Source organism: Spinacia oleracea, chromosome 1, assembly GCF_020520425.1.
Source record: "Spinacia oleracea cultivar Varoflay chromosome 1, BTI_SOV_V1, whole genome shotgun sequence".
Lineage (NCBI taxonomy): Eukaryota > Viridiplantae > Streptophyta > Magnoliopsida > Caryophyllales > Amaranthaceae > Spinacia > Spinacia oleracea.
Window position 1 is genome coordinate 55,499,579 of NC_079487.1, and position 13,055 is coordinate 55,512,633.

General features: G+C 37.0%; 1 protein-coding gene across 4 annotated transcripts in view; it reads right to left on the minus strand.

Moving 5' to 3' along the window:
* Nucleotides 1-8,543, minus strand: part of LOC110804440 (aquaporin NIP2-1) — a 48,177-nt gene extending 39,634 nt beyond the window's left edge. For 2 of the 4 annotated variants that reach the window (XR_008930237.1, XM_056839925.1), the window contains exons 1-4: nucleotides 8,343-8,542; nucleotides 8,009-8,233; nucleotides 5,952-6,146; nucleotides 5,799-5,860 (exon numbers count right to left, since the gene is read on the minus strand). Coding sequence is in view for 3 of the 4 variants with exons in the window: in XM_056839925.1 (XP_056695903.1) it covers nucleotides 5,799-5,860; nucleotides 5,952-6,146; nucleotides 8,009-8,233; nucleotides 8,343-8,447 (587 nt within the window). In the remaining variant the exon portion in view is untranslated. Of the gene's footprint in view, nucleotides 1-5,798; nucleotides 5,861-5,951; nucleotides 6,147-8,008; nucleotides 8,234-8,342 lie in introns of all 4 variants that reach the window. The other 2 variants (XM_056839951.1, XM_022010034.2) reach the window with 2 other exon arrangements.
* Between the last annotated feature and the right edge of the window lie 4,512 nt (nucleotides 8,544-13,055).

Here is a 13,055-nt window from a genome sequence, read left to right on the forward strand (position 1 = left end):
GACTTACCATAATGCCACACAAATACATCATCAAGAGGAATCGAGGAGATGGGTATATCTAGGATCTCATTAGCTTCAAAGGGTAGGAAGGTTGATCGCACAATGTCCTCCTTCCAACTGCTGTTGGTTGGGTCAAGTAAGTCCCCCACAAAGTTGTTGCGGCATCCCTCCTTTCTTGCCGAAATCACACGGAATGATGGAGGCCTAGAAAGCCACGGATCCTCCCAAATGTTCACCTACCTACCATCACCAATGATCCAATTACACCCCTTCTCAAGAACCCACTTGCTACTCCATATACTTCTCCACACATAGCTAGTTCGGCATCCAACACTTACATTAAGAAAAGACGAGTTAGGGAAGTACCTTGCCTTCAAAATACGAGATGATATATATGAGGTCAGGCATATTCATTATTCGCCATGCCTTCTTAGCCAAAAAAGCTTCATTTAAGTCTATCAGTTTCTTATACCCCATTCCCCCACCACCTTTGCTCCTGCACATCTTATCCCAAGCAACCCATGGGATTTTCCTGTCATTTTCCGTACCACCCCACCAAAAGCGAGCCATCATCCGTTGGATGTCATGACAAAGACCTAGAGGGAGGCGAAATAAACTCATAATATAGGTAGGAATCTCTTGGACAACTGCCTTTAAGAGAATTTCCCTAACCGCGAACGATAAGAGTTTTTGTTTCCACCCTTTTAGCCTTTTCCACACCCTTTCCTTTAGGCAGCCAAAGGCCCTTGTTTTTTCCCTACCTACACCCGTCGGCATACCCAAGTACTTCCCATACTCCTCAACCAACTTTACTTCCAACTCCGCCGCAAGATCCTCCTTCCTACTGTGAATCACATTCGAACTCACCACCACCTCCGACTTCACGAAATTGATCTCTTGACCCGAGGAACTACTGTAGCGATCCAAAACCCTTCTAATTGCATGCACGTCTCTATCCTCCGCTCTACAAAAAATTATACTATCATCCGCAAAAAGGAGGTGAGAGACTTATGGTGCTCCACCACACACACGTATACCCCTTAGTGACCCCCTATTAACTTCCATTTGAATCATATGAGAGAAAGCTTCCGCACAAATGATAAATAAATATGGGGATATGGGGTCGCCTTGCCGTAACCCTCGGCCTGGAACAAACACGTTTGAGGGCTTTCCATTAATAATTACAGCGTGTGAAACTGATGACACACACCTAATCACCAACCGAATCCATCCTTCATTAAATCCCATATTTGCCATGATTTTTTCTATGAAAACCCACTCTACCCGATCATAGGCCTTGCTCATGTCAAGTTTAACCGCCATACTCCTTTTCTTCCCTGATCGTGCACTTTGCATGTAATGAAAGGTTTCATATGCCACTAGTGTATTATCAGTAATGAGCCTACCCGGGGTGAATGCACTTTGATTGACAGAGATAATGTGAGAGAGGAAAACCTTCATCCTATTTGCCATCATTTTTGATATTATTTTATAAATAACATTACATAGGCTAATAGGGCAAAACTCTGCCATTGACACAGGAATTTTTACCTTCGGTATTAACACGATATGCATCGTATTAATTTCAGTCGTCTCCTTTGCACCTTTGATCACATCAATCACATAGGAAGCTACATTATTACCAACAATATGCCAATGTTTCTGAAAAAAATTTGCATTCATTCCATCCGGGCCCGGAGCTTTACTAGGGTTCATCTGAAATACTGCCCTTTTCACCTCCTCATGATCAAAATCCTTCGATAGCCCCTGGTTCATTTCCTCATACACCCTCGTGTCCATCCCTGCCAATGCGACATCAATGGAGTGAGGTGACATCGTCGTAAAAAGCTTGCTAAAATACTCCACCGCTTCCCCCGTTATCTCCTCATGCTCACACACCCACGCACCACTCTCCTTTTGCACCCCCCTAATCATGTTTCTCCTTTTTCTACCCGTAGCCTTCATATGGAAATACTTTGTGTTCCGGTCCCCTTCATTTCAAATTATCTACTCTCGATCGTTGTCTCCACATTGTCTCCTCCAAACCTAGCAACTTGTCTATCTCCCCACATACTTCCTTTCGTTCCAGGACATTCGCTTCACTTGGAGGGCCTGCATCAATCACCACCAATTTCTTCCTGGCATCACTTATTCGTTTGGTTACATTGCCAAATTCTTTGGCACTCCACCTCTGTAGTGCCACCCCACACCTCTTTATCTTTGTTGCAACATCCTCCTCACTTCCCAAGGCCATAGAACTAGACCAAGCATCCCTTACAACGTCCTCGCAGTCAGGAGCTTGTACCCACATATCCTCAAACCGAAACGGTTTAGTCCTCTTTCAAGCTTCCCCACTTCTCGGCAAAGTTGTGATATTTATTGGCACATGATCCGACTTATCACTTGCCATATGTATGACACCCACATGAGGCACTATCTCAATCCATTCCATTATCTCCACACCTCTATCCAACCTTTCGAAGATCGCAAAGTCTTCCGCCTGTTTGTTCCACCATGTGAAAGGTTTCCCATGAAAGCCCAAATCATGTAATCCGCAATCATCAAGGGCTTCTCAGAAGTCCGTCATCTCCCTTTGACTTTTAGCTACCCCTCCTTCTTTTTCCGCTTCAAACAGTATCTGGTTCATGTCTCCTACCACTAGCCATGGTAAGTTAGAATCACTTTGCAAAGCTCTTAGCAAATTCCAGGACTTGTACTTCTCGTTGTTCTCCGCCCACCCATAAAAACCTGTCAGTCGCCAGGTACGCTCGCAAATAACCCCTCCACCATGCAATCTATGTGGTGGAGTGAGGCTGACAAGATATTCACCTTCACATCATCGCTCCATACTAGGGCTAAACCACCAGCCCTACCTGCAGAATCTACAAAGTAACCGTTCGGGAATTTTACCTTCTCCTTCACCTTTTGCATCTCTGTAACACTCCTCTTTGTCTCCATCAAGAACACTTACTCGTGAGCACTTTTATTTAGCAACTTTCTAAGTCTTCCAACCGCACGTTGGTTGCCAAGCCCCCGGAAGTTGTAGCTTAAAAGACTCATTGCGTTCGGCGGGATTGGCCACCACCAATCACCGCCGATATATTGTTACTTGTTGCACTCATCCCATCCCCGTTGATAAAGGGGAGAGGAATCAACTTCTCATTACCATCACTCTCCTGCATGGGGGTGTCATATTGGGGCCCTTTGTCAGTCTCACCACCCCCCTTACGCTCACTTGCCCCCTCTTTCGTGTCCTCTTTAGGAACCTTTCTCTACTTTCTGTTTCTTCCCTTTGACATGCCTCCACTTGTTGCCTCTCCCCCCCCCCCCCCCCAACATTTGAGCCTCTCTAGCTATTGGGTTTTCATACATCATCATCACACTTTTCTGCCTCCCATTTCCCTAATTAGAAATTAGGGAAGAAGGTCCACTATCGTAATTGAGCTTCGCCCTAACTTTTGAAGCACGTAAGCTGCCTTTAAAATCCTGACATAATGCAATCTCCTCTTCTCTTCTGGTATCCACAACTCTTCTACGCCTGGTAGGAGAGACTCTAAGCTCTTTGCCATACGGGAGATTTTCAGCCGGTGTCACACCGTCATACAGTAGGCATTGCTGGTAGTTGTGGCCAGCAATTCACACGCGAAGCAAAAATCCATCACCTTCTCGTACTTGAAGGTTATCCACTTGCTCCCTTTTGAAACCCCAATCCTCATCCCCCTCCGTAGTGGTTTATCCACCCTTAAATCCACCCTAAACCTCATGTACTTGCTCCACCCTATAGGATCAGTTTCATCGTATTCAACAAATTTCCCCATGCTCGAGGCAATTTTCATGGCCATCGCCTCCGTTCTCTTGTTTAGAGGGACAACCTCCACTTTTACCCATATTCTGACCGTATCGAAGACAAGTTCAGAAGGTTGGACTTCATCCTCAACCTCTTTCAGCACCAACGGGGCTCCGTTGAACGTCCATAATCCCTCCTCCCAAACTTTCTGTTTATCAGCCATTGTGAAGAATTGGAAAATAAAAATATCATGTTCAATTTCCCTAACCACCATTCCGTGACTCAGTCTCCACGCCGATCGAAGAGTGTTCTTCATGGCATCAAAACTAAATGGGTTTGAGGTTAGCAACTTTCCCACAAGGCATATCATTGATTGTTCATTGATTATTTCTTCCTCCTCTTCCTCGCAAACAATGATCTCCTCCTCCTTCTCAGTTAGGGTTATCCCTTTCAATTTTGATTCTAGTTCCTCCGCCATAGTTTCCAGCTCCTCCACCAAAAAAGCGAAAGTAAATTACACCACAAGCTCACAATTGTTCCTGTGGATTAATGATACCTCCTATCGAGTGCCTAGTATCTCACTCCTTAATTCAAAGGAGGAAGAAAAGACGGCTCCACAAAGGCTCGGGTTATTTGACAAATCCTAAGAGAACCCTTGAGAGATTTATTTATTTATTATTAACTAGTTTTTGGAATCGAGTAATGCGTGCCATTTTGAATAGTTGTAACTATGTGTCTTGCAAAAATATAATTTTAATTTTTTGTTTCATTACTGGATTATCATTTATTATATTTCGTTTGCAAAAACTGACATATAATATGATGTAGTCTAGTGTGGGCAAGTTTTTAGTACGTCTTTAAATCATAATTTTTGGGTTCGAATCTTATTTAACTATATGAATTTCTAATTTTGAACCGTATGTGGGTGACATTGAATGACACGTGTATTATTGCATAAGAGAGCGCCACATGGTATGGAATCTTATTTAAATTATACTCTATCTGTCCCACTTTTATAGTCATGTTTGACTAAAAACACGAATTTTAAGAAAAGTAAACATAGTATATTTGGGAAATTGGAACATAGTACAATGATGATTGAATTGTGTGAGAAAGTAGAAAATAGTACATGTAAAAGAGATATAGTAAATAAGTAGGTTTTCGATGCATTTTTAATTATTATAGTACATGGGAAAGTGGAAAACTTAATTAATGGTCGAAAATAGAAATAGGACTATAATTTTAAGACGCCGGATTTGAAAAACATACTATAAATTTGGGACGGAGGGAGTATATATATTTCTATCTTTGAAACATGTATGGATGACATGAAATAACATGCATATGTAAAATTAAATGATGAGAGCGCTATGTGGCATGCTGATAGACTTTGTTAGAAACACTTTTAAATATATTATATTCTTCCGTACGTCTTTAGTTTACCGGCACAAATATTAAGAAAACTTAGTTGAATGTTAAGAAGTATATATATAATGAAGAAAATGAGGTAGTGGAAAAAAAGCAGGTGGTGTGTAAAAGTTACCAAAAAAACAGTGGTTGATGATTATAGTGGAAGTACGTAGTAGGAAATAAAAAATTGGGGAGTGGGGGTGTGGGATGTAAAAGTTGCCAAAACTGACCTTATAACTCCTAATAAAATTCAATAACAAGTAGTAATTGGAACCCTAGTACATAAGGATGAAGTAATAGAACGTTCGATAAAACAAAAAGAATAAAATTCCTTGTTACTCTGTATTAGATTGGAGGTTGTGAGAGGTAATAAATAAACGATAATGATTATCCATAAGAAGTGATCTAAGTGTATTACCCACCTCGCATACCAAATTAAAAAATAATTAATTCGATTTCGAAACCCTTTAAAAACAATTCAATATATCAAACTAAACATACATTGAATTATTTTATTTTTTTAATTATGTTCACTCCATACATGTTGCAATATTTATAAAACCGAGAAAGTAACAAAAACTTAACAAAATGCGTGGCTTACCCGGCCAACATTGAACCGATGGTAACTGCAGATCCAACTGCAATCCCAGCCAATTCCCCAACCTACAAAAGAAATATCATAGATTAATATGGTAGCTTATAAATAAACTATAATATTAAGTAGTTAATTAATTATTTAAAAAAGATAACATACAGATTTGGAGTCGGTTGCAACAGCCGATGTGACGAACATCATACTGAAAGTAACAACTACCTCCATTATCAAAGCTTGAAGAGTTGTTCCAGAAGGAGTAGTCGTTCCTAGCAATTTTACGGGGTGTAACAACAATCTTAACGTGAATGCAGCTGAAATGGCTCCGGTCAAATGCGCCATAACATATGCAGGAACCTATAAATAATTAATTGAATTATAGACTAATCACATAACATGTTAGTTATGCACCTTTAGGTTCAAATTATCCCTCTACTTAACTTAACTAACGTATGTGCCTCATTCTGTATATGTACACAAAATCCGGTTATTAAAATGTCAATAAAACTTTATTATGTTTTAACAAACAATAAGATAAACTTGAGTATTATTGTTTTGTGTTATGTTAGATAAGTTGGTAGTTATTATTCAACCCTTTCTCAATCATAATTGTAGATCGAAATGCCTTTCATGAAATAATGAGAAAGGGAATATTAGAATTGCGTAATAAATTGGTGTATAACTTGGCTCACAAACTGGATAATCTATATAAATAAATTCACCTAATTTTAGGATACCAATTTATTACGTATAATTTGACATATCCGTCATACATAATCACACATAAAAGGCCTACTCATCATCTTAAATATGGTTTTGGATCCTCTAGAATTCTAAAATAACTCTACAAGGTAGAGTTTGAACATATCAACCATTTAATGAAAAATCAATGGTTCATATATTTATCTTTCCAAAATCCCCTCTATTTTCTCTCATCAATATGAGCCATGAATTTTAAAATATATGGTTTAGATACAACTCTATCTTTTACTACGTACTATGCATTTAATTAGCTATCACGTCGTTTGAATATATATTCTCCCATTATCGATCTTGTGGCTACTTCTTTCATGCAACACCATACAATCTTTGGTAGACCAACAATGTTATAATGCCACAAATTCTTCAGCTGAATTAACACTCGATCGAAAACTAGTACGTCTTTGGATAGTCTTAAATCGATAAAGTTTCTAATCAACTACTCTGAAATTCAGAGTCTGAATATACGCTTGAGTTATTCAAAATAAGTTTATATTTACTACTCCGTAAACAATACTTTAGGTGTCTCTGAGCGCTCACACAACAAACGTTTCGAAATAGCTAATTGTGTCTACTGCATCAATCTTATGAGGAAATTAAAGGACTTGTATCCATTTTTATAAGGAAAGTCTCGATTTTTATAAGGAAATGAATGGTCTATTAGAAGTCGTAGTATATAATAATAATAACAATAATAATAATAATAATATGGATTCTCGATTAATAATTTGCGATTTTTTTTTATCATTTCCAAAGTACATATAAACTCGTTAGCATTAACATACCAAAATAAGACCCTGTTTTTTTACTTATCTGAAAATTTAGTTCAGTTCAGGAGCATTAAGTTCAATTCAATTCAGTTCAATTCAGTTCAGATGCATTCAGTTCAATCAGGGCCGGCTAAAGGGAGGTCCAGTCGGACCTACAACACCGGACCACAAAATTTTGGGGTCCCGAACAATTTACAAACTCTTCTATAAGACGGTCTTACACAAAAGACCACATTGATATCATATAAGTTAAGCAATGGAACCAATTAGTTAAGCACTTGAACTAATTAGTTAAGCACTGAAATCAATTAGTTAAGCAAAGAAATTAATTAGTTAAGCAATTGAATCAATTAATTAAGTAATGTAACCAATTAGTTAAGAAATTAAACCAATTAGTAAAGCAACCAAAATGGTCTTTCCGGTAAGGCGGTCTTACACAAAAGTTACCGCAAACAATATTATGTTGGTTAAACCCCAAGAAAAAATATTATATATATTTAACAACTGCTTTATTATGCATTATGTAGTCTTTGTCCCAATTAGTAAGGACTCATAACTCATAAGTGTGGTAGACGAGACTAGGTTTCAATTCAATTCAGTTTATTTCAATTCAGTTCAGTTTATTTCAATTCAGTTCAGTTCAATTGAGTTCGGTTTATCTAGCTCTAAAGAACATGGCATAAATAATACCTGCTTCCAAGGGAAGTGTCTGGTGGCAGCGAATGCTATAGTAATGGCCGGGTTCATGTGTGCACCAGAAACATGACCAACTGCGTAGATCATCACCATTACAATCATTCCTCCAGCAAGGGAAGCTCCAAGCTTTGAGATCTTATGATAATCAGTCGCGCTTATGGAAGCCACTCCGCATGACACAAACACCATCATGTATGTTGCTATCACTTCAGCTAACAACTATTTTTGCGTAGAGCAAATTAACTTCAGATACACAAATTAAGGAAATAAAATCTAAGGACTTTAGTAATTAACACTACTTCCTAGCTTATATGATATATTTATGTACCTTACGCAAAAATTCAGGTGGATAATGCTGATGAAATGAAGCCACGAAACTACGATAGATACTCTTCTGTTTGCTTAAAGAAATTGGTGAATTATTTGTCTCCATTGATATATAGCTTAGGCTAGAATAAGCCAAATATAAACAACTGGTTCAATAATAATCAATATTTATGGGGAAAATAAGGGTGTACTTTGCCACTTAGGATGAAATTGTATAGTCCACTACTACAAAAATACCTTTGCGAGTCGCCTCTAAATTGCCTTTAGGGTCGCCTATGGGGCGACTCTGAAGCTAGGGACTCTAAAAGTATTTAGTGTTTTGGAGTCGCCCTTTTGAGGCGACACGAATACTATTATACAAGTGGCCTATTATGGAAGAGGCGACACTAAAGATATATTTTTCAAAAAGTTTATTTAATTAATTAATCATTCAGAGTCGCCTATTATACTAAGAGGCGACACGAAAGGTGCTTTTTAATTATTTTAGAAGAATTAATTAACCTTTAGTGTCGCCTCTAATCTTTATAGGCGACACGAAATATATTTTCCGGAATTATTTTTATATATTTTTTAGTTACACGAATCGCCTCTAAAGTTTATAGGTAACACGAAAAAATATTTTCCGGAAATTTTTATTAAATTTATTAATAATCAAGTCGCCTAACATACTAATAGGCGACACGAAAAGATGTTTTGCAAAATTATTTTTATTAAACTAATTACCTTTATAGTCGCCTCTTAAGTTTACAGGCGACACTAAAAATATTTTCCGAATTATTTTTTAAATTTTTTCACCCATTTTGAGTCGCCTATTATACCGGCGACACGAAAAGTATTCTTTTATTTAAAAGAAAAATTAATTAACCATTAGGAGTCGCATTTAATTATATTAGGCGACACCTAAAGTGTTATATATGTTTTTTGTTTTTTTTGTTCTCACTAAATTAAATTATTTCTACGTACGTAATAAAATAAATAATAAAATCACAATATACATAAATAGAGAGTTGCAGAATTGCAAAAGAATTTTTTATTAATTCAAACAAGAAAGTTGGTTCAACAAGTATAAATAATGTATCCCAAATTATTAACCTACAATTTTTTATAGTTTTCTATCTCTGGAAACTAGAAAATGATTACAAACAACTACTAAAAAATATCTGCTCCATTTTTCTCGAACATCATCGATCTCCTCTTGAGTGTACGGGTTAAGAGAAAATATCTGTACTTCAACAAAATAATGTATAATTAGTAAAGTTTGGCTAAAAGCTACAGCATAGTAAAAAAATGATCGACAAAACTATAATAACAAAAACACACGTACTTCTTCCAGAAATATCTCTACTTCAACAAAAAAACAACTACTCCGTATATTAGTTTGATAGGCACAAGATAACACCAACGACTAAAACAACAAAAAGCATCCGAGCATAGAATTAGATGGGCATGTTTCACATAATTAGAAATATTTTTCAAGTATGGTAAACTGAATTCCTCAAAGTTTATTGGTCTGAGCTCAATTGCCCAACAGTCAAAGATTTTACGCCTTTTTACAGCACTTTAAATAAACAACAAGATAAATAGGAAAGCACGCTAAGATTACCTTGGGTTTAGAGAAAACCAATATTTTAATTTTGCTGAATTAATTCAACGAAAAGGAGCCTCGACAAAGCCGAGAAGTGCAACCTAGTTGTCCACCTGAGAAAAGAAAGCTGCAAATGAATATGCTCAAGTGCTAATCACTGGTCATGCAAATTTGATCAGAAGCGACATATTTTAAATCACCAAGAATCAGATGGAGAAGTAAATAACATGATTCAAGTTTCAATATCAACCTCTTACTACAATAGCACGGTAAAAAAAAGGCCAAAACACCATAAACATGTATCAAAATTCAACAAAATAATATAATATTTACTGCTGGGAGCATGGTAGAGGTGATTAGATGCTGACAAGTGAAACTTCATTACAGTTCAGACCACATATTACTGATATTAACAAACAAGTTTCCATTTATAGACTTCTTATGCTACCTCTCAGGCATTTAAATACTGACCTCCGAGTTCATTCAGCTTCACGTGACTTGCTTGTGGACTTGCTGCTACCACAGAAAAAGCCTGTATGCAGCCAAAGGAAAAAAAATCAACAGATCGAGATTGACCGAGATGAAACTGTAACAGATTTTAGATGAGTAATTGAAAAAGTATTATGAATGTAACATTACTAGATAGTTACTCACATCTATTACATAAATTCCCTGTTTAGGATTGGGTCTTTGCAGAAGTTCCATCACAACACCACGAGTGCACTGAGCATTCTGTGATTAAAAACCTACCAGCAACGAACAAGAACACCTGGACAGTACAAAAAATCGTCTAAAGATAACAAAGCTGAAAAAAGACACTACAGAGTAATTAACGCTCTTAGAACAAAATGAGGGAGAAAAAAGGTGATGATAACTGATAAGGTTATGCATAACAGGAATCAAACGAGTATTATTGTCAGATTTCCGGGAGAACATGGTCTGAAACCATCATGTTAGAACTTATATGTGGAACTCATATTACAATAATACATGGTCGATTAACTTAGAATATTAACTTATAATCGGAATACCTATCAGTATATATGTTAACTTTTAACATAGACTGGGGTATTTCAAGAAGCACTGAACAGCTAAACTTAGTTTCCCAGGCAAGTTATCACATATCAGCTTCTCTTTGCTTCACTTTGATCGATGATACTGGAGGGGCCTCGTTTTTAGTTAAGTTTTTTATCAAGAGAGATAAGTGGCCTCATTTTTAGTTAAGTTTTTTTATCAAGAGAGATATATACTACTGATTCTTTCCTCTCGATGACAATGGTAGTTTCCCTTCTTCTGACAGGAAGCGCCTGGTTGAACAACTTGATCTCCATCTTCCTGGGACCTTTCTTCTACGATCTCCTGTTTTTTAGTGCCAGATTTTGTTGGAAGAGGCTGCAATGACAACGAGATTATTTCATTTAAATGACCAATGTCCCAAACAAATGCAAAGCTCACAGCTATGTGCCTATATCTGTCAGTTTTAGAGGGACTGGTTTGAGGGAAGAAAGTTGACAATACCAAGTAACGAGCAGCATCTTCGTCAAATGACACCAAGTATGTTGACAGTTCATTTGGGTCTTCGCCTTTAACCTGTATTGACACAAAAAATAGTATCAAGTCCAAATACAAGTAAAATTGTAAAAGAGAAACAAATAATAAATATATACATCCCAATTATATTCTCGGACCAGGAGTATGAGACATCCTTAGATGTCCTTCGATAGCTGTCAATATCAGTACGGGTGGTCAGCAAAGTTGCTAACTGTAGTCTAGTGCATGTGTAAAACAGTACTGTTATTCAAACTATAGCTACTCAAATACTTTTTACCTAATCCGCAGACGGGACCATGTATCCCAAAAACCATTCAGGTTTCTCTGGATCAGATCCCCACACACACACATATGGACTTTTATGAACTAATGTGCATTTTAAAATACATATTATCATGTCAAGCAACTCATGTGCCAAAGCATATGCAGAAGTACACTAATGGAAAAGGCCAGAATGTCCACCAAAACTCAAGAAAAAATCAGAAATAAATTCAAACTCAGCTTACATCAAACAAAGAAAACACCATTAACTCGTAACAGTTATGGGCTTCCAAACAAAGTAGAAGGCAAAAGTAGTGATTATTCCGATAAAGACAAACACCACACAACATATTCAACATCAAGGATACATAAATCGATTAAGAAACACACAACTCGTCCTCACATCAGATCTAAAATTAATCACAGGTGGAATACTGAAGTTGGGACTACCTGCACATTTAAGCTAGTTATAAGTGAACTCGAAAACTCTAAAATTGTCCCCTGCATTAAGAATAATCATTCAAATAAACAGAAAATGTATTCTGGACTCCAGGGATACCTTGGTGCACTGGATATGGCTCCTAATCCCCATAGGACTTGGCGCAGGGGCTTGGTTCACAGGATATGGGCTCCTGATTCTCATTGGACTGGAAGTAGGGTCGGGCCTGGCGGGGCTATAATAAGAATCTCCACCTTGATACACTGATGAGGTGCATAATTGCTTCTAAGATCATCTATATTGTAATTTCAAGATAAATAATCTAAATATCTCACTTTATATATACATCGATATTACATTGTTATTAGACTGCCTCATTTAACTTAAAGCCGAAAAAACAAAAATCTTACATATACTCTCTAAGATAGTTAATAAATAGTTACAATAAATTAATGTTGTTAGTCATATGTTTGATTTACTAATTTCTAAGAGTTTCTATGAATTTTATATAGGGGAAAAGAGTTATTAATGACGCACAAGAAAATGCCTCAATTTCCTGTACCATGTAAGACATAATGTTTGGTTCTTTTGGCTTTCATTTAGATTACATAAAAATGATATATCAATTGCAGAACTTAGGTCAGAATGCAGCACACCGAGACCATACTAAATGAAGGAAACAATTATCGAATTATTTGCAGTAATGCATTTTGTAAGTTTTCTTTCTCACTTTACTTAGGTCATCCAAATTCCTGAATAGTGAATAATAATACCTGCAGATCAGAGTGTTACATGTCTGGCGGTCTGTGATGAGAAAAAATCCTTCCGGGTAAACTGAAATCTCAAGTCCAACAATTTCCCAAATCTGAAACCTGCAA